The sequence below is a fragment of the Protomyctophum parallelum genome (genome assembly GCF_964188405.1).
Source record: "Protomyctophum parallelum genome assembly, chromosome: 14".
Classification (NCBI taxonomy): Eukaryota; Metazoa; Chordata; class Actinopteri; order Myctophiformes; family Myctophidae; genus Protomyctophum; species Protomyctophum parallelum.
In genome coordinates, this window is record NC_139709.1 from 47,627,368 (window position 1) to 47,650,777 (window position 23,410).

The window sequence follows — 23,410 nt, forward strand, 5'->3', positions numbered from 1 at the left end:
ATTCATCACAGTATCACAGTAAACATACAGACTCTTGTTTAAAATATAGTGTGCTGAGGAACACATCTTACCATGGGCATGTCTCATGTTAGACTGACACCACTCTAAACGTGGACACCAGTGTTATTCAATGGGTGCCGCCCACTAACCAATAAGAAATGTCATTACTGATGGAGCAAGTGGAACCCACTAAACTCTGTTACATATAGGCTATGTATAGTTTCATTATATAGAGATTCCACTGTTACGTTCTTAGCTTACGCATGTTTCATGAATACTACTTTGTATGTACTGTATGTGATGTATTGCCATGCTTTTTTGTTCTTGTCGAATGTAAATCGCTCTGGATTAAGAGCGTCTGATCAGGCCTAAATTGTAAATTGTATACACACACAGTAACTTCTAGTTATACTGTACACTCTTTGGAGTTAAAGTAACACTGAGGATTTAATTTGACTGTTTTGGACTTCTGTGGATGTGAAACATGGCAGGGAGTTTAGTTTCTAGTTTGACAAAGGCCTGAGCTATTTTATTTTATCTGTGAAGCAATTTGTAACTTGTTTTTGGAAAGGTGCTATATAAATTAAGTTATTATTATCTATCCGTCAGTTTTTTGTTTTTTTATATATATATTTTTTTATCCCACGATTTTGTAACCCATTTTTCACCCCTGTGTCAATCATCTAATGTGATCCTGGGCTCTACACACCCTCCACCAACCTATAGTCCCCATATATGGGGGACAAGGGGAGAGCAACGGACTTGAACTCATCCTTCCTTCATGCCTGAGTGTCCAAGTTTATCCGTCAGTTTTGTTCAGTGTTAGGCCCAAACCACACCAGCTGCAACTCCTGCATGTGAAGAAAAGTGTATTTGGCAATCAATTCGGCCCACTGGCAGAGCCTGATTGGTTGAGCCTCAATTAGCTGAGGCAGAGCTAGGCTGGAAATTGCACAGGTGAAAGGAGTTGGCCTCATTAGGCCCACTGGCAGAGCCTGTGGTGGTTCTGGAGAAGCGTGGGTCAGACTGACTCGATACCGGGCACTGCACTCCCTGTGGGGGTGTGGAACGTGTGTGTCGAATTTGAAGTCGGTGGGTCAAACGGTTCTCGAGTTACTCAATGATTTGGAATACACATGTTGACAGTCTCTGTAGTAAACTACAGCAAAGACTGCACTTCCTCCGACGTCTCAGGGTTCATGGTGTTGACCAAAGATTGATGTTAGTGTTCTATCGAGCAGTCTTGGAAAGCCTGGTCAGGTTTGGTATCACAGTTTGGTTCGGTAATCTCTCAGTGCAACTGAGGTCCAAATTGTTCAGATTGGTGCAGACTGCAGGGAAGATCATAGGGGTAAGACAACTCCCCTCTCTTCAGTCTATTTATGAGCAGGCTACATTAAAACAGGCTCAAAGAATTGTCAGTGATGTTACCCATGTTTTACATGGCGAGTTTGTACTTCTGCCCTCTGGGAGAAGATACAAAGAACCAAAGTGGAAGTACATTAGATTTAAAAAATCATTTGTATCAGCATCAACTAAGATGCTGAACGAGGCTCTGAAACAGCGGTAACTACGCGAGGCCTGATTATCCACATCATGTGTGCAATTGTGTAATGTTGTGTCTTCCTCTGTAATGTATTTTTGTTGTCATTGATGTTTTATGTGTGGCTGTAGCTGGGGTGAAAGCCCAAGACAAATTTCCCTTGTGGACAATAAAGTTTACCTTGACCTTGCATTACAACCGTACACACACACACACACACACACACACACACACACACACACACACACACACACACACACACACACACACACACACACACACACACACACACACGTATGCACACAGAGACGTGGCATTGGCATTTATAAATAGGATAACGTTTTAATATATCTTTATTATAATGCTCTGTATCTGCCATTAGTTTGCAAATGTGTGTATTTTGTATAGACTCCACCTTCATAGAAGGTATAACTATTCATATGAATACACTAGTGCTGGAATGAAGGAGCAGGGTATTGGGATTGATTTTTCTGTGATCAATGATCTGATCATTGTGTGAAATTGTACAAAAAAGAAAAGGAAAAAGCCCAATAAAGAGTTTGGAAATAAAATAACACACAGTTCAATTCATTTCATGCTTTATATTTATACTATTTAAACATTAAATATGTACAAATGTACAACCATCCATAAATGTAGCTTACCGTATATTAATTTATTCAAATTATTGAAATATGACACAATCTAAAAATGCAGCCTATGCTTTTCTAAGTCATTTCTGTGCACAAAACAATTCTCAACTGATTCCTCTGTCAACATGCTATTTTGCAAGTCATTGGTCTTAAAACCACACTTCTCAGTTCTCACCCACAAGCCTGCAACTGTTTCCTACTTTCACAAATTCACACTTGACAACAAACATTCTAAATGTGTCCAAGTGTATTTCCTGTTGCAGTGTTTGTGAATATGATAGTAGCTGATAGTACTTGGACACAAGCTGTTCCCTATAGCAATGTCACTGTCAAGGTCTGTGCCTTTTGGGGACGGCACCCATCATAGTCTGAAGACTTGAGTTGAGCATGCCAGCTTCCTGGTTTCTTAAAACTACTGTAGACTTACATATCACGATGGGAAAACCAAACGACCTACGCAGTTGTTGGGCCTTTGTATCGAATGAGATCAGGGCGGACAGCAACTGTGGTTTGGCAACAGAGAGAAATGAGAGAAATAATGTAGGAATGAAAACCTGCACTTTCTCCTATAAGGTCCGGTTCTCAGGGGTGCATATCTTTGGTCCGACATACTAACAGTCCGACACTACTTTGGTCCGACGTCCTATACCCCAAACCGGCGTAACCTAACCCTATATCCGCACGTGGAACCACGGCTGAGTCTTAAGTGGCCATGCATGCGTCTTAACAGCCACGCATGGTGCAGCCACGGATGAGTCTTAACCGGCCACGTATGTCGAACTGTTGGTATGTCGGACTAACGTCTGTCCCCCAGTGCTCAGGCACTATAGCTGGCTCCTGCCTGCACTGAATTATCTTGAGATTCTGGTGAGCTTTTTTTTTTACAGGTACAGTGCAGAGAAACAGGAAACACAGAGAGCACATGCAGAAAATGGGCACATGCAGAAAATGGTCAGGAAAGGCCAGGAATTGGACCTGCCGCCAGGCACCATGCAGAGCCGATGCGGCATGCTCCCCATGCGCTACTCTGCCCACGGGCCGCCCCTATGGTATGGCCTTTGCACCCTCGGAGTCAACACACTCTCAAAACAACACTTTCTTTCACCAAATTCGCTAAGCATAAAAACTTAAATATTTGTATATTTACTTCAGGGTCTACTAGGCACCCCTCCTTTTTTCCCTCTACACTATTCCCCTGAAGACAGCAGACCTACAAGCTCACAACACGCGTTGTGCTGTGCATGAGCTTCTAGAATATGCTAATTCCTTTAAGAGACAAACACAGCCAATTACTGACAGAGCTATTACGGCGACAGTCCCGGAATAGAAATTCATCAGCAGTGTTCCCAGGAAGAGTTATCCCATGTTGTGTGGTAGTCCGGCATCAAAATCAGCTTCCATATAGTCTTATGGAGTTTCCTCTCAAACGTCTTCATTATGTGTCCTGCTGGGAGCCCAGTAAAGTCCTGTATATGTCGGACCTGAGGAAGCGTGGGTACGAGTCCCTCTCCATCAGGCCGTAGACAATCCTCTGCGCGTCAATGAAACACGCCTCAGAGGGTGTATTCACGTTCCGCCTGGTCAGCTCCCTGGTCTTCTGGTCAATGTTAATCTGGACGAACAGGAGACACGGACGAGGTGTTACTGCATGAGCATAATTATCGTTGCTGTCGGGCATACTGATTGTGCTACCAAGCGTCTCACAAAAGTATAGCAGATCCGCAAGCTCTAAACGCACATTTTGAGCTTGTAGACCTGCTACTTTTGCTGTTTTTTACATTTGAGTCCTGAAAAGTAACAGTTTTGGAGTGGATGTGGTGTTGTGTATGATATTAGCATACTTGAGGTGGAGCCTAAGCTTCTCACTATGGTTAGTGGTTAGGGTTAGAATTAGGTGTGTGTGTGTGTGTGTGTGTGTGTGTGTGTGTGTGTGTGTGTGTGTGTGTGTCTGTGGGGGGGGGGATCACAATATACACACCTCTCTCGGAGCCCCGGCTTGAATGTACCGTTTGAAGATCTTTTTGGCTCTGGAGGACATCCTGAAAGAAGACCTGAGCTTCTTGTAGTCCTCACACACCAGCCAGAACTCGATGTTTTCATCGCTGAACTCCGACTTCAAGAAGGTCTGAAATGTCACCGTGCCATCTAAACAAAGAGGTACGACGATTAACCACTGTTGACAGGGAACACCAGCTGTATATGATGTGTATTACAAACGGGTGCAAGTCATTCAAGTATTCTTTACACTATATTTTAACGATGGCTTACATTTGGAGGCTAGAAGTCTCTCCAGTGAATGGGACCACTGGGATACTTCTGTGAAACTGAGCCTGTAAAAGAAGCGATATTAGTTAAGATTTTATTTTTTTAAATGACTCGATCAGTGGTTCTCAAAGTGGGGTCCAGGGACCCTCAGGTTTTCACAGGGTTCCAAATGCACCCATACAGGTCTGTAACTCTGAGAGTGGTATACAGTAAGGGTCCATTTGAGGTCCATCTCATGCTGTACACTCCCAGAGTTGAGCGTCCTTGATATTGAAACATTTCAGAACCACCGGACTGGATACATATTTCACACAGGAATTCTAGACCCTTGAAATGGTCTTGTGTCGACTCACCCTTCAGTCTTTGAGCTCCCAGTAGATCTCCACTGCAAACGATATCTGAGGTTGTATCCCCTGCGAACACATTGTGAAACAAATGAAGCTCAATTCACCACTGTAGTTACTCCACACGTTGCTTGCTTAACCACTTGAACCCTATTCTGGGGGCAAACATTCAGTGGAAATCACAGATCTATAAGCTCGTAGATAGGTTATTTCTGCCAAAGAGGGAAAAAGGAGTGGGCTAGTGGGATACTCCAGTCAATTAAGGATTATAGGGATGAAGTGGTTAATGGTAACGGCTATGTTGTTCAATAAAGTTGATAACTTACTTGGGCTTTCTTGTTCTGGTGTCCTTGTTGTCCATATTGAGTTCCTGTAGCTGCCTTGGCGCTGATGAAGCTAGAATAGGCATGGTGAGGACATGGGCTGCATGGGCGTAAGTACGTAAGCTGGCCGTTTGAGATGAGTGATGTTCAGTTTCCGTCTGTCTGTGTGATAAGCCTCCGCCAGCTACTATAGTGGCATATATAGAGGAACACAGCCCCGCTATGAGGTGGTTGAGTAGCGTCAGCAGAGCGTTTTGTGCTAACCACAGAAAGAGGAAGTTGAGTAGATGACGGTAGCCAGCTATCTGTCGAGTATTGTTCTGAAACCTTGTAAAGTTCATCACTTAGCCCGGGATGCAAATGGCCTGGTGGAAAATTCAACAACAGATAGGCAAATACGGCGCCGTCCTTGTGGTGTTGGTTCTCAAGAGGTACAAGAGTGTTCAAGGTCACTGAAGCGACACTTCCCTTCTTCAGTGGTGTAAAGTACTCAAGTACTCAAGTACTGTACCAATTTTCAATACTTTTACTTCAACTCCATTACATCTCAAAACCGTATTGAACTTTTACTCCACTACAATATTATTATAATATAATTTCTAAACTTTAGTTACTAGTTATACTTTAGTAGCCTAACTAGTGTTATTATTACAAAACATACATTAACCACTTCAATACTTTATACTTCGGCTATTTGAAAATACCCAATACAAGCTCACAATGTATGTATCGCAATGCAACGTGTTGTGAACTTGTAGATCGGATATTTTCAAAAAAATTACTTGTGAAATGGAACATTCTTCCTAACGAGTTACTTTTACTTTTAGTACTTTAACGTATATTTATATAACAAATCAAAACATACTTTTACTCAAGTAAACCAGACTTTTACTTACAGAATTTCTACTTTACTTTAGTACAAAATGTAAGTAGGCCTACTTCTTTTAACACGGCTTCCCTTCAATGGCGGAGAAATTTCAGCATGCGTGTTCATAATAATAATAATAATAATCTAATAACCGATATCACAATAATTCAACAATGTCTACTGTAAACTGGAATGTCAAAAATATTCCATCTGTAAGCATCATTGTTTTTCTATTATTTCTTTTTAAAATGTAGGTCGTAAAATCTCCTGCTCATATTGTACTGTATTGTGTACTGTATATAATGTATAAATATCAAATCAAATAAGAATTCTGTACATCTCTTTATTATAAAGTTTGTACTCGTTTACTGTAATTGCATTATACCTTCTTATTATATCTTCTTTGTTATATATTGTTAGCGGTCTGTGGAGCATGTCACACCAACTTGTATGAGCAACTAAAATCTCTCCATAGTCTTAATTTAACCTTCATGTTGTTGCATGTTGATGAAGATAGTGATGAAAGCATTTGTCACCACATTCATCAGCAGCAGTTTATGTTTTGTGATGATGATGTTTATTTATTTTTTAGTAATTGCTAAGTTTGTGAACAAACTGTACAGCACATCATGGCATGATGTGACGATACTGCACAGTCAGGAACATTTCAATTTGAATGAATTTGCATGCCAAGAAAGGCCTCACCATGCCTGAGAGTACGGATGCACATTCAGCACTGCACACAGTCACTGGTAGAAGTCAGTGTTATTTCAAAAAAGGCATTTAAACTCATCATATAGAATAGAACAGAACTGAGTGCCAATGTCCTTGTGCTGCAATACACATTTGATTTAATTTGCCAGTGTAGCTTTGCACATGTTGGTACAGAATAACGTTTCATGAAATGAAAACATTACATTCAAATTCAAACATTAAACAGTCGTGCCTTGAAAGTAGTCACTTGAAACCCTCAAGGTGTCCCTATTCTGGGCATAATGTCATAATAGCAAAGATATGAGGAACAATTATAGATTATTTCCATTCATATTCTGTTCATATTTTAATTAGTTTAATATGACTTCATTTCCTTAATCGTTAACTTAATTTCGGTTAGGGTTAGGGTCCTACCTAATCCTAACCGAAATGAAGTTAACGGTTAGTGACACACATTTAACCCATTCTGAACGGGCACCCATTTTGGTGTCAGCATCACATCATGCTTTAGCTATTTAAAAATAGCAGATCTACAAGCTCATATCGCGCCACCGAGTGGCGCGATACGAGCTTGTAGGTCTGCTATTTTTGAAAAATCTAAAAAAACGACTGACATTTTTAGAATCTGATCTCAGGTCAGAATGGGTTCATCAGACCAGTGTGTGTCCAGTGGAAAACCTCGTATGAATCTGATCTCAGGTCAGAATGTGTTAACCATCCCATCCCTAGTGCAGGAGAATATAGGTTTTAAGTGAGCTCGGTCAACAGAGAATATATAGGTTTTTAAGTGGCGTTAAAGACGCTCCACCATTGCTTCATCAGGCATTTGTCTCGCTTTTGGTCTGTACACTCTGTGTTCAAATTCACCTAAATGGAACTTCTTACAGTATCTCTGCCTTCTTGTAGATATGCACTTGTTTATCATGTGTCAGCAAGCAGAAAGTCTGTCACCTCCATCCACACACACAGGAAGTGGAGATCGAGACATCCTATTATCTGCCGAGAGGACTGGAACTAGGTGATAGGTTATTTTACAACATATCATTGCAGTCACAGGCCGAAACCTCATATCTCCATATTTAAAATGTGTTATGTTTTGTCCTAAATTAATGGCCTACTTTGTCACACTACAGTGTCACACAAAAGTAGAAAAGATTGCAGATTGACAAGCACACAATGTGTTGTATATGCATTGTGAGCTTAATTATAGCTCTACACTTATACTTATATTTTGTTTTTAAATAAATGAGTGGTTAAGTCTGAGTTTTATCTGACAAGAGCTTGTGACTAAATACATTGGATCCATTGGAACACAGGTTCCTTTATTTTATTATGTTTATTTTTTTCCCCCAGAAAAGTAACAGTTTTGGACATACAAGGTCTCCATCCGACGGCAACGATATATAGGTTATATTTTACAACAGAAAAAGGTAGCGCTGCATGCTTCCTATGACAGGTGCTCTTTATCAGGGCAGCAGGTGAAGACATACAAAACAGAATCCAGGACATCAACAGTCCCCAAGTGGTGCATATAGAGTCTGCACAGTCTGGGGGACTATTTATCAAGCCAGACATCCTGGATATCTATTTCCTTTTGTTTCCTGTCATCTCTGCAGTTTTAGTAAAGCCAGCTCATTACTGTACTTCAAAATATATTTGTGCATCAGTTTTCGACACTCAGGGGAAGTTGAGGTTCAGTCTGTGGAGTACAGATCTGTAAGCACTGGCGCGGCATAATCTGATGATCCATTCAGCAGTCGCTCACACACCAAAACATTAAAAAAGAATGTTCTACTGACAGTCAGCATGGTCACATGTGATAAACCAAACAGTTCCCACTTCCACTTTCCCTATACGCTGCGACTCACTCAAATGTTTGATACCAGATACTCCAGAATGAGACTTACCTATAATGCAAAAGACACATTGTATTTATTTACTTTTTTAAAGAAAACAACATAGCACTCCTTTTGTGATTTTATATGTCCAAGTTTCCAACAATGTTAAAAAATACAATATATAAATAGCTCATGTACTTTTTGGACTGGCTGCTGTTTTGTATGCGTTTGTGTTTCTTTTGGCTTGGTTTGCATGGCAAGTTTTACATTGCTTATTTAAACATGCAAAATGGTTGCTATAGCTATTACGCTCAGTGATGTACTTCAAACTGTACCATCCAGACATACTGTAGACGGCATACCATAGAGAACTGGGAACTTGAGAGCGCTGGGCACTACTTGGGGGTAGAACTGACCGCATTCCCTGCATTATATTTTGGGACCAATTTCTAATCACTCATGAACAATGAGGCACATTGTTAGCATTCAGCATTTACATTTACAGCAGATGCATTTTGCCCTCGATCCATAAAGCATCCACAGATGCAGTGTTCAGAATACATAATACATCATAGACAGACAGGAATGTGAAAATGTCATTTGAATCCTAAAATGACGAAAATATGTAAACTTTTTGGGGTACATGTCTGGTCACGGTGGTCACCCATAACCATGCATAAAGACACTTATTCAAATAATTCAAGGTAATGCTTAAGACCAAGACATACTACAGATTTACAGCCAGCAAGCATATTAAATTGCCCAGTTCTCCCCTAGGCCCAGTGCCCAATAGTGCCCAGTTTTCTTGCATTCCAGACACTCTCACCTGCCAATGTTGCACAATTGCATAGCTACTATACCAAAGCAGTGTTTTAACCCATTCTGACCGGGCACCCATTTTGGTGTTAAAGCATCATGTTATGCTTTAGCTATTTAAAAATAGCAGATCTACAAGCTCATATCGCGCCACCGAGTGGCGCGATACGAGCTTGTAGGTCTGCTATTTTTGAAAAATCAAAGAGCGACTGTGACATTTTTAGAATCTGATCTCAGGTCAGAATGGGTTCATCAGGACCAGTGTGTGTCCGGCGGAAACCTCGTATGAATCTGATCTCAGGTCAGAATGGGTTTTTAAAGGAAGTTCTACCACACATCAACAAGGTCAAGGTAGGCAGGTAGTACCAGAGGTGGAAATAAACCAGGCCTTCCTTATTTCCTTCATAGGTTACCAATTATTCTAATGAAGGCTGTCTGTTCCATTTAGTGCAGCACATTGGTGCTACATAACATCCTAGGGGTGCACTTGGAACCTCTCAAGTAACCCTGGACCCCAATTTGAGAGACCCACTGGGCTAACAGTCTTTACAGAAAGCAAACGTGCACAATATCAGCAGTGGCCCGACTCTGTTTGACCAGAATGGAACAAAGCCTTCGTTAGAATCATTGGTTACACCTGACCTAAACACCTAAGAAGTAAAGAAGAGCCCAATGTCTTTCCAATATGGCTCCTGCTATGCATTTTTATTAATTAATGTGCAAAGTACCGGTACACAACAATGGGGCGCTTTTATGTGTGGGAAATTTCTTCCTAAAACGCTTAATTTACCTTTTAAAGTACTTCTCAGGTCCCATTAAGACTCCTCCAGGTGTTGTCTTTCACATTGGTCCCTTTCTGGTGTACCCCCCATTTCCCTGCACCCTCTGCATCGTTATCAGTGCAGCCCAGGGTTCTATCTGTTTTCCTGAGAAGTACTTTAACCCATTCTGATCTGAGATCAGATTCATACGAGGTTTCCACTGGACACACACTGGTCTGATTAAACCCATTCTGACCTGAGATCAGATTAAAAAATGTCAGTCGTTCTTCGATTTTTCAAAAATAGCAGACCTACAAGCTCGTATCGCGCCACTCGGTGGCGCGATATGAGCTTGTAGATCTGCTATTTTTCAATAGCTAAAGCATAACATGATGCTGACACCAAAATGGGTGCCCGTTCAGAATGGGTTAAAAGGTAAAATAAGTATTTTAGGAAGAAATTCCCCTTTAACATAGCAAAACGTCAAGGCTGTGTACTTAATTGCACCTTAATAAAAAGAAGGCATCAAATTAATCTGAGCTGCTCTTGTGCCTTCCTTCCCACCACTACATCGCATGAATATTTGCAAAAAATCATTCAAATCAAATCATTCGAAACATTCAAATATTTCTTAAGCCTAAACTCAAAACATCACTATCTCTCTGTGTTCCACTCAGCTGCTCTTTGCACCATAAATCCAATTGAACTGCGGGGGTCTTTGAGGCCAAAGAATGCAATGTTAATTTGTCTGCCATTTCAAGCCTAAAGCCTCACACTTGTGCTTCACATAATTGTATAGGCCTTATTTGATGCTGTGCTGCTTTCATCTGTGGATGAGGCTTTTTTTTAGACCACTGTAAAAATATATATACAAAACAAATTTAAAGGAATTTCAAATGTAAAAGTCTCCTCTCCAGCTGCTATGACACTGTTGCCATCTGCTGTTTAATAGACTACAAGGTCATGATGTAGGCTACAGAATAAACATACACAGCAAGCATTGGTGGAAAGTAACTAATTACATATATATATTTCACAAATACTGTACGTAAGGTACTTATAGCTACAGCTACTGTCTTTAATTGAGTATTTCCATGTTTATTTATACTTTTACTTACACAAAGGATATGAGTTCTTCTCCACCTCTGCCAACCAGCACGTTTTGCATCTCATTCAAAATGGCCACACCCAAATGTCAACAGGACACCTGCAGTCAATCTGTCTATTGTGAGATATTAAGTCACACTGATTTGGTGTAGAACTACAACAGGGCTTACTTTACCTTTTGACAAAATCTGAACATGAGACAGACATGTAACAATAATAGATTCATATATATATATTTTAATTGCAAACATAAATTTGATTTGAATATCTGATCAAATCTCATCAGACAAAAAAAGTGGATAATACTATTTACAATCAGGAATTCAGTATATTGAAATCGTGGAAGGAAGGAGGGATAATAAAGCATTATCAATGAATAATTTTGTTACTGTCGGGCAGAAACCTCTTATGTCCATATTTGAACCTTTTGTAAATGAATACTTCTTCATATTACAGTGTCACACAAAAGTGAATTTGAATCCTGAAAAGTAACAGCCTTGGACATAATAAGGTTTCCCTCTGACGACAGCAATGATCAATGTCCAGAGGCAGTGCAGTACATAGATACAGTGGATGTTATGTCCAGACAGTGTAGAAATATACTTCAGATGGTACATTAATTTTTACACTCACAGAATTACAGTAAAGTAACTGTAACTGATTTTTGCTGTGTGCCTATGGGTGCGCAAACGCTGTTTACAATCAGAATCGGTATAGGGCAGTGGTTCTCGACATCCTGGTCCAGGTACCACCAGGGGACCCTTATGGGTCTGTAACTCTCAGACCCCTTTTCCACCGGTTGGTTCCCAGTGGGAACCGATTCAGTTCTTTTTGGTTTTTAGTCCATGAGCCAGAGGTCCAACATTTGTGGACGAACTATACACTATATTAAATTGTTTATAGGACCAATACAAGTAAATAAATACATGATAACCCTTCCACAGTAGTAGCTTTTTCATATTTTCGATTATTTTGCATATTTTCCTACATGATGCCTCATTTGCATATTAAAAAATGTAAAATTTGTAATACAATAAATCATTGTCTTCGTGTAAGTACTCAATTGGGGAAGTTTCATGGTGATAACAATCTAATATAGGTATGGTTTTGCCCACTCAATTCATAATTAACGTTTCAATTTTGGAGCTCTGGCTCATGGACTAAAAACCAAAAAGAACTGAAGCGGTTCCCATTGGGAACCAACCGGTGGGAAAGGGGCCTCACAGCGTACAACTGGAGTTGTACACTGTGAGAGTTAAAATAACACTGATGATTTTACAGTGTAGAATGGGGTCCCAGAAATAAAAAAACAAACAAACAAAAGATATAAAATTGTGGTCTGTGGTCTAATCTAATGCAGTGGTTCTCAACCAGTGGTTTGGGGACCACGAGTGGTCCTTGAGGGGGTTCCAGGTGGTCCCCAGCTTAAATGATGAAGAGTTGAAGGTAACCCTTGTAGAACTTTAACTCTTGAGAGTGTAAAGAGTTAAATTATTGTTAAATATCTGCATTACTTAAAGAAGTCTACACAATTAGAGAGTGTAAAATAATTGTTATTTTTATTGTTTGCCTGTTATCTCTCCTATAATATAGGAGAGATAACAGGCAAACAATAAAAATAACAATCCACTATTGCTGTATTTATTGATATGGTACCATATTATGGTACCATATCAATAAATACAGCATGGACTTGTGGACAAATTCTTTAGTTTTGGGTTTGAGATGCTAATTCTCATCTAATGGTGGTCGTGGTGACCGTGGCTCAAATGCCGAATGAATAATGGCCCTTGATATGAAAAGGGTTGAAAACCACTGGTCTAATACATGTCAAACTGTGGGTCCTTCAAATGAGAATCACTGGTATAATGGTATAAAGTAGACATTGTGAGAGGAGTCAGGGAGCCTGTTTAAGAGCCAGACATTCACCTTGCCTCGGCTCTCCTCAGGAGGCTCTGGTAGACCTCGGACTTGAGGAAGCGTGGGTAACAATCTCGGGCCATCAGGCTGTAGATGAGCTTCTGTGCCGAGTCGAACGACGTCAAGGTCGGCTGGGAGATGTTTTTGGTTATGTTCTCTCTGGTGCAACAGTCGATGTTGATCTGTATTGAAGAAAAACAACAACACATACAAGTCCAACCACTCATCTCAACCAGCTCTCTCCTTATTGTTAACCACTTAAGCCCTATAGCCTATAGGAGGCATAGCATTTTTGGGTTTCAGATCTGGTCGGGAGCGGACAGAACTTACGTTATGTCACTGGTTTGTATATAGTCATCAGAATGGAACCACCAAACCGGAACCAAATAATTCCCTGCATCATCATTGTAGGGCCTATACCCAATAAAACCCTTGATGCGGCATAGTTTAGCATATCCGTGGCCTAGACCCGATCACCCAGGACATTTTGGAACACAGACCAGGCTTTCCGCCGAGGTGGAAAGTCTGGTGATGCGAGGTTACTTAAGCCTTTTATTGCAAAATAAATTTGAGACAATGGACGATCTGCAAACATGTCATGATGGGACACGTTGTGAGTTTTTAGATCTTCTGGTTTTTGTTCCTACAAGACTTGGTTGTTACTGTTAACACATTCTGAACGGGCACCCATTTTGGTGTTGGCATCATGTCGTGCTTTAACTATTGAAAAATAGCAGATCTACAAGCTCATATCGCGCCACCGAGTGGCGCGATACGAGCTTGTAGGTCTGCTATTTTTGAAAAATCTAAAAAAACGACTGACATTTTTAGAATCTGATCTCAGGTCAGAATGGGTTAATCAGACCAGTGTGTGTCCATGTGGAAACCTCGTATGAATCTGATCTCAGGTCAGAATGGGTCAAGGAGTAAAATAATGTGGGTACTGTATGTTTACCTGTCTGGGAGCCTCTGTTTGGACAAACTCTGAGTAGATCCTGTTTGCAGTGGAGATCATCTCTGGGATTGTCTTGATCTTCTTGTAATCCTCACAGGCCAGCCAGAAGAGGATGTTCTCCTCACTGTACTCTGACTTCAGGAACTCACGGAGGGCTATCTGGCCAGCTGCAGTCAGACCACACAATGAGGAGAAGCAGAATCCCAATCAGAAATGATTGTATTGTCACACCTTATCCACTTAAACCCTCTATACTTAGTTAAATGAACTGTGCATGTTTCTGCTCTTGTTTCATTCTACATCAACATTTTCGCCAAAGATAAATATATAATGCATAGCACTGTGACACATTGTGATCTTGTAGAAGACAATTTTTGGTGCCCCGCCCTCCAGAATAGGGATGCTGGGGTTCAAGTGGTTACAAATATTATAGGCTATACAGTAAAAGAAAAAAGGGCTCCTCAGACTTGCAGTTCAATAATACAAAATAAAAAACAGCAAAAAAACAACAGCACCCTCACTATAGAAAAGGGCATCAACACCTCATAAAAACGAGTGAATTAAACATACAATGTTGTTTATTTTATGTGGTAGTGAGATAGTGATTGTACAGAATAATAGCTTCTGCGTATTCTACCAGTCAACTTGATTGAGCATGTCTTTTGAGCAGCCTCGCGTTTGACAAGGGAAAATCAGTTCTCCCCCAAAGTACAAATGTAAACACTTAAACCATATTATTATTTTGTTGACCAGGGTCCTCCAGGGGCCTGTACTTGGCCTCCCCCCCCCCCCCCCTCTAAACAAAAACTCTTTACTGAGAATAGCCCATTTACAAGCTTAGCTGTGATCTTTTAGATCTGTTATTTATGCCAAATGTTTGCCTATTTTCACCAAATGTTCTATTATGAGTTATGACTATAGGGACACTAAAATGTCCTCACCTTTACAGCCGAGGACCTTGTCCACAGATTCACTCCATGTCTCAACGTCATCGAGGGGATCCTTGGGAAAGCAACACAATCTACCCTTGAAAAGAGCATCAAGATCTATCACCAGTCCAATTATTAGTGAAATGCACCCTGGTTCATAAAAAAATATTGCAGCATGCTGACTCGTAAATCATTTCAAATAATGCCATCTATAATTAATTAATTCGTATATAAATATTGTATTATTTAATGCAATTGGTTCTTAAGGAGCCACTTTTAAGACCTATTCTATGCTATGATTTAGTGTGCGATACGAAGATGAGACTTACAACGAGCGCAAGACTCCCTGGCGTTTTCCACATTGCTGCTGTGTTTAAGCTGAATCCTGATGAAAATGATTTAAAAAAAACGCCCTTGAATCAAATAAGAAGGAACTCACTTTATTGCCATTGTATGTGTCCTCTGAGGCTGAAAGAGAATAATGGTCCTGGCAAGGGTCAAGATCAGCTGGTGATTGTTTGGATATTAGGGAGTCAAGTGACTGAACAACATCTAAATGATGCTTTCCTCCACATGAATGGAATATATGGAAATCAGTATGCAAAGTGTTGTTGATGGGAGAGACGGGGGCATCCCTAGCATGGAAACGCCTGGGAGACGGCTTGCTTTTTTTTGTCCAACCGAACATTATCATGAGCATTAAATTATGAGTATGAATAAGGTAAACTAAAGGTTGAGTTTTTGTATGCTTCAAAGCAAACACTGTGTAGGCCTATACTTAAAGGCGTTTTTCATGTATCAGAGCATCAGAATATCTTTGCACGTAAACAGTAAAGTAAGTAGTAAATAATGTTTTTGAGTTATATTAGACGTTCAAGGTCAAGATGACACATCGTGATATGGGACGGCATCAAGCGGGAGAGACACGGAGAAATAGATTTGACGATTAAAAAGATTGAAAGAATGAATGGTTATAAAAACCACAGAGAGATCCTGACCATAAACAAATACGTCGTCGACGAGGACAAAGCCCTACATCCTGCCATTTTGCATATCTGCTTGTCTCCATGAATTATCAGTGCCAGATGTGGTTATTAATATGCTCAGATGTGGTTATTGCAAGGTGATCTCAGACCACAGGCCTGGGGACGCCTCCTTGAGGGGCTTCCAGGGGATACCCAGCAAAATGACACAGTATCAAAATCAGTTTAGCCACTATTCAAAAATAGCCATATTGAACATGAATTGTAACATTTTTGCAGTGGTTCTCCAACATTTTCATGTCAAAACCCACAAATGAATACATATTTGTCCACATACTATTAACCCATTCTGAACGGGCACCCATTTTCGTGTCAGCATCATGTTATGCTTTACCTATTTAAAAATAGCAGATCTACAAGCTCATATCGCGCCACCGAGTGGCGCGATACGAGCTTGTAGGTCTGCTATTTTTGAAAAATCGAAGAGCGACTGACATTTTTAGAATCTGATCTCAGGTCAGAATGGGTTCATCAGACCAGTGTGTGTCCGGCGGAAACCTCGTATGAATCTGATCTCAGGTCAGAATGGGTTAAAATATGTTGTGTCAGGGATTCTCATAAGAAAAGACGTTACAATTGCAATACACAATTGGCCCCTTTTCGAACCGGTTCCGTTCTTTAATTCCCCCCCTAAATTTGGAACTAAATGAATTGGGTCAGATCTCTAAAAGTCGGTTTGGAACTCGAACCAAAAAATCTTCTTGCCCTGAAGTGGGAACAAAAGTGGGCATGTCACTTTTCTGAATAGTCTATTCAGGTTGGAAGACGCAGGTGTGATGTAAACCATCATACAAAAATAAAGAATGGAACCAGTTCTAGAACCAAAGTTCTTTTGGTGGAAAAGATACGGGCCAATCTAATTAATAAACAAGTCAAACTGAGGTGCACATGAGGCCTTTGGTTTTGGACCACTGAAAGATCTCTGTGTGCTGACCTGAGATCAGATTCATACGAGGTTTCCGCCGGACACACACTGGTCCTGATGAACCCATTCTGACCTGAGATCAGATTCTAGAAATGTCAGTCGCTCTTCGATTTTTCAAAAATAGCAGACCTAAAAGCTCGTATCGCGCCACTCGGTGGCGCGATATGAGCTTGTAGATCTGCTATTTTTAAATAGCTAAAGCATAACATGATGCCGACACCAAAATGGGTGCCCGGTCAGAATGGGTGAAATTGAGATGTTTGCAGTCAAAGATTCAGTTGTTATTAAAAAGATAAAGGCTGAGTCTCTTTCTCTTTCTCAGACTTTATACCGACAAGGTCACTTAATTTTCTTTTTAATGAAAAATACTTTTTAACCACTTTTTAACCAGTCTATTTTACCGTCATACGACGGTATCCGATCTACAATTGCGCTATGTAGATGTGCTATTTGTTATAGCAAATATAAATAGAAATCATATAGTCATTGTGTTATACAGATGCCAGGTTGAATGTGGTCACGCTGTCATAATTAGTCCCTGTTCTGACATTTTGGGTACTGTCCCTGCCCCTGTTCTACACATTGTTGGGTACAGTACATATTATTAATAATAATAATAATAATAATAATAATAAAACTTTATTTGTATAGCACCTTTCATGACATGAAATGCAGCTCAAAGTGCTTTACAGAACAATGGAGAATAAAAGAAAAGCAAGGCAACGACATTAAAAAACAAGCAGTAATGCAATACAGTGAGGACATGAATAACAAAACCAAAAAAAAGATCAATTAAAAGCAATGTTGTAGAAAGCTGAGCTTTAAAAATGTCTACAGAGGCTATTATATATATATATATATATATATATTGTCCCAGTACAATTAGAATACAGCTGTGGTAAATAAGTACATTTACTCAAATAGAGTATTTAGTTACAATGTTGAGATACCGCAATAATTATTTTACCACTTTATAGTTAGTTTGCATATTTTTTAATTATTGCAAACCCCATTTTATACTCCAGCGATTGGACAAGTGCTGACCCACAAGCTCACCAGCTAGTAGATCTGCTATTAACCCATTTTGGTGTTGGCATCATGTTATGCTTTAGCTATTTAAAAATAGCAGATCTACAAGCTCATATCGCGCCACCGAGTGGCGCGATACAAGCTTGTAGGTCTGCTATTTTTGAAAAATCGAAGACCGACTGACATTTCTAGAATCTGATCTCAGGTCAGAATGGGTTCATCAGACCAGTGTGTGTCCATGTGGAAACCTCGTATGAATCTGATCTCAGGTCAGAATGTGTTAAAAGAAATGTTTGGAAAATGTTAGTACTTTTACTATCTACAAGCTCATTGTGCGTTTGTAGATTTGTTTTGTCGAGTTTTGGTGTAGAGGGGAAGGAGGGGGCCAAGGAAGTACAGGATCCTGGGGGACTGCAGGTTTAAGTTGTTAAGTAAAAGTATTACCAACAATGTATACAGTACATACTATTAGGGCCGGGACTAATTGCGATTAATTTAGATTAATTAACTACAGAAAAATTAATCGCGATTAACTACAGATAAATTAATCGCACCTTTTTTTTCACCGCGGAAATTTCACTGGAAATAATAAAAAGTCACCCCATTTTGTGTTGCCTAGAACTGGAGGTCTGACAAAAAACAGTAACAATATGAAGTACAGCTTTGTGATGTCACTGAGATGTACTTGTTACTGTTACTAAAAAAAATTCAGACCTCCAGTTCTAGGCAACACAGAATGGGGTGACTTTTTATTATTATTTCCACAACAGGTATATTAATGACAGTAAAATGTTGAAAATGAGTGGTATCCTGTAGACACTATTCATTGATTCACTGGGATACCAAAAAACATTTAAAAAAAAAGGTTTCTCGCTGTTCTCGGGTTGAATATTGATATGCGATTAAAATGCGATTAATCTAGATTAATTAATCGCAAAGCCTCTGATTAATTAGATTAATTTTTTTAATCGAGTCCCAGCTCTACATACTATATTACGTATATATAAGTAGAAGTCCTGAATTCCAAATGTTACTTGTGTAAACTACAAAAGTAGGCTATATCAAAATATACTAACAGTATTAATGTACGTAAGTATAAGCTGAATGGTCCATTTTACAATCTTGGTCTGTAATTATTAATACATTAATGTGCTCTTGGTAAAGGTGATCGGGCTGAGTTTAATAAATGTATGTGTGCTGCTGGACAGATTAACCTACAATTAAGAATCGCTCATTATTCATCAGTCTATATATATGTACGTTTTGTATTTGTAATTTGTATTATGCAAAGTAACTCAATATTCTGAGTTAACTTTCGACCACCGTTTTCAGAGTTAACCACTTTCACCCCGGTATCCGTGCAGTCTGGGAAAACCTTTGCAGAAAAGAGCAGATCTACAAGCTCACGTTGCACGCACGCACACGCACGCACTCACTCACGCACACACACGCGCACACATGCGCGCACACACACACACACACACACACACGCACGCACGCACACACACACACACACACACACACACACACACACACACACACACACACACACACACACACACACACACACAGAATATGTAAATATTGGCAGGTGATGGAACACACCCATGCCAGTGCTATTTGCATGTGTTCAGACTGTTCACGTCTGCTCATTTGTTTTTCAAAAATAAAGGATTTGGCTGCATGGGTCCAGCCATGGAGTGGAAGTTGCACAGATCGATGTTCTGTTTCCTTTGTGATCACAACCCGACATTCCTTTTTGGGGAAAATTGTCAAACATTTGGAAAATCTTTCAAGATTTGTCAAATTTATTAAAAAAATCACACCTGTGTGAACCGAGTGGTGCAACTCCCCTCTCTCCCCCCCTCCTCTCTCTCTCTCTCTCTCTCTCTCTCTCTGCTCCGTCAGATTAGCTTTATTATGGATATCAATCCGCGTCGCTGAGAACTATGTTTTCATTATTATTTTGGCTCGGCCTTTCCTTCTTTAGCGATCCTAGACCGGGTTGCGCAACAGCGGTCCCGTCCACCTCCCATTATACAGGCAGAGTAAAAGCTGAATAACTCCTAATCTACGGAGCTCTCCGTGGTTTGGTCAATTAGCGCGATGTTCGGAAGTCTTTGCTGATTATCCGGTGGTCTAGATGGAAACATTTGTGCTTTCTAGAGCAAGGGCTATATTTTAGCTCGCTAGCATTGACGCTATTATTTTGGCTCTGCCTTTCCTTCTTTAGCGACCACAGACCGTGGCAGTCAGAAGTTGGATGTGCGTCCAGCAGGTGGCAGCCAATAGTCATAAGTCACAATGTGTGGAGCCTGCCTGGCAAATGACATGGGGGGTCCTTTTTGTGGGCGTGGCCAAAAGTGGGCGTTACCAAAAGGTGGACGTGACCATGGCCATGGAACTCTGTCAGATTTTGACAGCTTCAAATTCGTGTTAAAAATAATATAACCCAATTGACTCCAGTCCTCTCTGTTTAATTCACTACACAGTATAAGCACTTGTGTTATTTGTAAAGTGTTCTTAGAAGACAATTGTCCCTGGATAAATTGTAAAAGTATACTGTACCAATTTTATAATCATTTATAAAATGTTAATAAAAATGTATGACAAAAATAAAGTATAGTTAATTATTTTAGCTTGTTTCTAAAGTGTAGTCGTTTATGGAGAGTAGGTAACCAAGTGATTACATGTAAAATTGTGTAAAATTCAGGGATAAAGAAAGTTAAAAGAACTCCACATATATGTATAAAGTGCTATGACTACATAAAAAGCAATTCTAGTGCTGTCTAGATTGATTTGGTGTCGGTGTGACACAAGTACAGCACAATAACAGTGAAGATGCATATCTACAAGCTCACATTACACATTACCCTATTCAAAAGACAGTGTTTGGCAATGACATCTGTTTTACAGAAGCTAAGAACATAACAGTGGAATATATCTATCTATATAATGAAACTATATGTATAAACTTAACTCTGTTCCATAGCCTTCCGCTTCGCAGAAGGCTATGCGACTTGCCGGTTTGAATCTCAAATCGAAATCAGACCAGCCTCTCCTCTTTAGTGGAAATCTCACGAACGTTTGACCTATACTCACCAATACAAACACGGGTTGTGTCAATAGAAAGCCTACTTTCCTTAGTGGAAGCACTCTGAGCCCCCCCCCCACCACACGTATAAACGGTACTTTTTGGCCAGAAAGGGATTTTTTCCACCGGAGGGAAAGTATTCTCTATGAGGCAGTTCTATGGGCAATATCAGTAGAGGGCGCAGCGGAGTAACTAAAAATGTTTTTTTTCCGGTGGAAACAAAATCCCCTTGTGTGTTTACAGTCTAAGGGCGTCTGAGACTGTCTGAATACAAAGCGACGGTCTGCGCATGCGCGACCAGACTCAATCGGGGGGGCACGCATGCACACACCACTCGTGCTCACACAGGTACACAGGTATACAGGTATACAGGTACACGGACATTGCTGGATGTAGGAGTGGTTGCACCACTCAAAAATGTTCAAAACAGAACACGATTTGACGGGTTGTGAGCTTGTAGATGGGCTATTTTCGCCATTTGTCGTATATTATGAAGTAGGGCTTAAAGGAGAACTTCACCCTTTTTTAACCTTATCTTCATAATTGGTCCTCACTTGCTCATTATAATATAAGATGGCACCATTTCTATCTACTCACTGTCACCGAGGAGGACCAGTTAAGAAACCTGGCAACCAATGACATCATCGTTATACAGTTTTGGTCATTTTGAACAAGATGCAATGGCTTCTATATTTCAGCATGCTAACGAAGAGAAAGGCTGTCGTTTGTCTTAACTTGGAATCCCTATCGATGATGTCACTGTAGAGGACAGGTTTCTGAACTGTCCACAGCCCACCTCTGAGACACAGACCAAGTAGACAGGTTTCTGAACTGTCCACAGCCCACCTCTGAGACACAGAGCAAGTAGACAGAAATTGTGACATCTTATAATTTAGGCAGACGCTCTTAATCCAGAGCGATTTACACTAAACAAGAACAAAAAACATGCGGTAGGCCCTAATACATCAAAACATAAAAAAGTCATCATGATTCCTACGTAAGCTTAAGAACCTAACAGTGGAATAATAGCCTATATCTATCTAAGGAAACATGTCCTCTCTTTCAGGATTCTTCCTTTTATCCATCATCAAGTTAGATTCTTTTCCCTGCTGGGAGTGTTTCCTTGTCAAATTGAGGGGCTTTAATTGGGTTAAAAATGTTATAGCCTTTTATTTATTTTAAACTATAATTATCTGTGAATTAAGGGCTTCACAAAAAAACGTGAAATTAAACTAGCCCATTTAGGTGCCAGGCAGCAAGTTAGCAACTGCACTGCACTGCAAGTGCAAGGCATCAGGGTGCAGTTATCCAGAGCAGCCACTGTGTGGTGCTGTAGGTCCTCCACGGATCAACCAAGGGTTATTCATGATTCGGAAACCCATTCAAAGCATTAGTTTTGCACGAAAAACACTCCTTGGTGACCTCATCACAATTTTGTGATGTTCCTTGTAGGTCTGCCTATTATCTTCTCTTCTCTGCCAAGTGAACATAACCAGGACATTAGCAGAGAAGAGAAGATAATAGGAAGACGTACAAGAACATCACAAATGTGATGAGGTCACCAAGGAGTGTTTTTCGTGCAAAACTAATGCTTGGAATGGGTTTCCGAATCATGAATAACCCTTAGTTTGACATGTCACATGCTACATAGCATAATTCAAATGTGTTTACTATATATACGTTTTCAATGGTACCCCAACATTCAACCCCTGCATTTACCTTGATCCAAAATGTATATAATAATCCATTTTTATTTGGATGACCGTGAGGATTATACAAAATCTTCAACCTTTGACCTTGAACTATTGCAATTTATTTTGGGGCACGTCCCCCTTTTAGCTTAGATTGACTCACTGCAACCGAGAACAAACGCCTGGCCTACACATGGCAAATGTCCTTCATTTAACGAACACAATGTGCTGCAGGTTGACTATTATGAGCTAGAGTATTGGTTCCAAAAGTGGGGTCCGGGGACCCCTAGGGGTACTTGAGGGAGTTCCAGGGGGTAGGCTACCTAGCTCAATTAGAGATAGTCAGGAACCAAATGGACCCTTATGGGTCTGTAACTCAGAGAGTGTAGGCTACAAATGGAACCAAATGGACCCTTATGGGTCCATTTGGTTCCACGTGTACACTCTCAGGGTTAAATTAACAGCAGATTTATAGAAATGCCATTAACCCATTCTGACCGGGCACCCATTTTGGTGTTGGCATCACGTCGTGCTTTAGCTATTGAAAAATAGCAGATCTACAAGCTCATATCGCGCCACCGAGTGGCGCGAT

General features: G+C 40.3%; 2 protein-coding genes across 2 annotated transcripts; both read right to left on the bottom strand.

Moving 5' to 3' along the window:
* Nucleotides 1-3,559: 3,559 nt before the first annotated feature.
* Nucleotides 3,560-5,273, bottom strand: LOC310870643 (regulator of G-protein signaling 13-like). The gene is made up of 5 exons (XM_083781909.1): nt 5,132-5,273; nt 4,815-4,874; nt 4,465-4,526; nt 4,175-4,341; nt 3,560-3,808 (listed from the first exon to the last, which is right to left on the bottom strand). The coding sequence occupies exons 1-5, from the start codon at nt 5,212-5,214 to the stop codon at nt 3,632-3,634; spliced, it is 549 nt and encodes a 182-aa protein (XP_083638035.1). The 5' UTR covers nt 5,215-5,273; the 3' UTR covers nt 3,560-3,631.
* A 7,660-nt stretch (nt 5,274-12,933) lies between these two features.
* On the bottom strand, nt 12,934-15,724 carry LOC310871357 (regulator of G-protein signaling 21-like; the record flags this gene model as incomplete). Its single annotated transcript, XM_083782842.1, has 4 exons — nt 12,934-13,334; nt 14,108-14,274; nt 15,049-15,109; nt 15,476-15,724. The coding sequence occupies 4 exons, from the start codon at nt 15,722-15,724 to the stop codon at nt 13,158-13,160; spliced, it is 654 nt and encodes a 217-aa protein (XP_083638968.1). The 3' UTR covers nt 12,934-13,157.
* Nucleotides 15,725-23,410: the final 7,686 nt, after the last annotated feature.

Coding starts and splice junctions, on each gene's coding strand:
- LOC310870643 (XM_083781909.1), bottom strand. CDS start 5,214: ATGCCTATTCTAGCTTCATCAGCGCCAAGGCAGCTACAGGAACTCAAT. Junction 4,875..5,131: donor ACCAGAACAAGAAAGCCCAA/GTAAGTTATCAA, acceptor ATGTGTTCGCAG/GGGATACAACCTCAGATATC. Junction 4,527..4,814: donor GGGAGCTCAAAGACTGAAGG/GTGAGTCGACAC, acceptor CTTCTTTTACAG/GCTCAGTTTCACAGAAGTAT.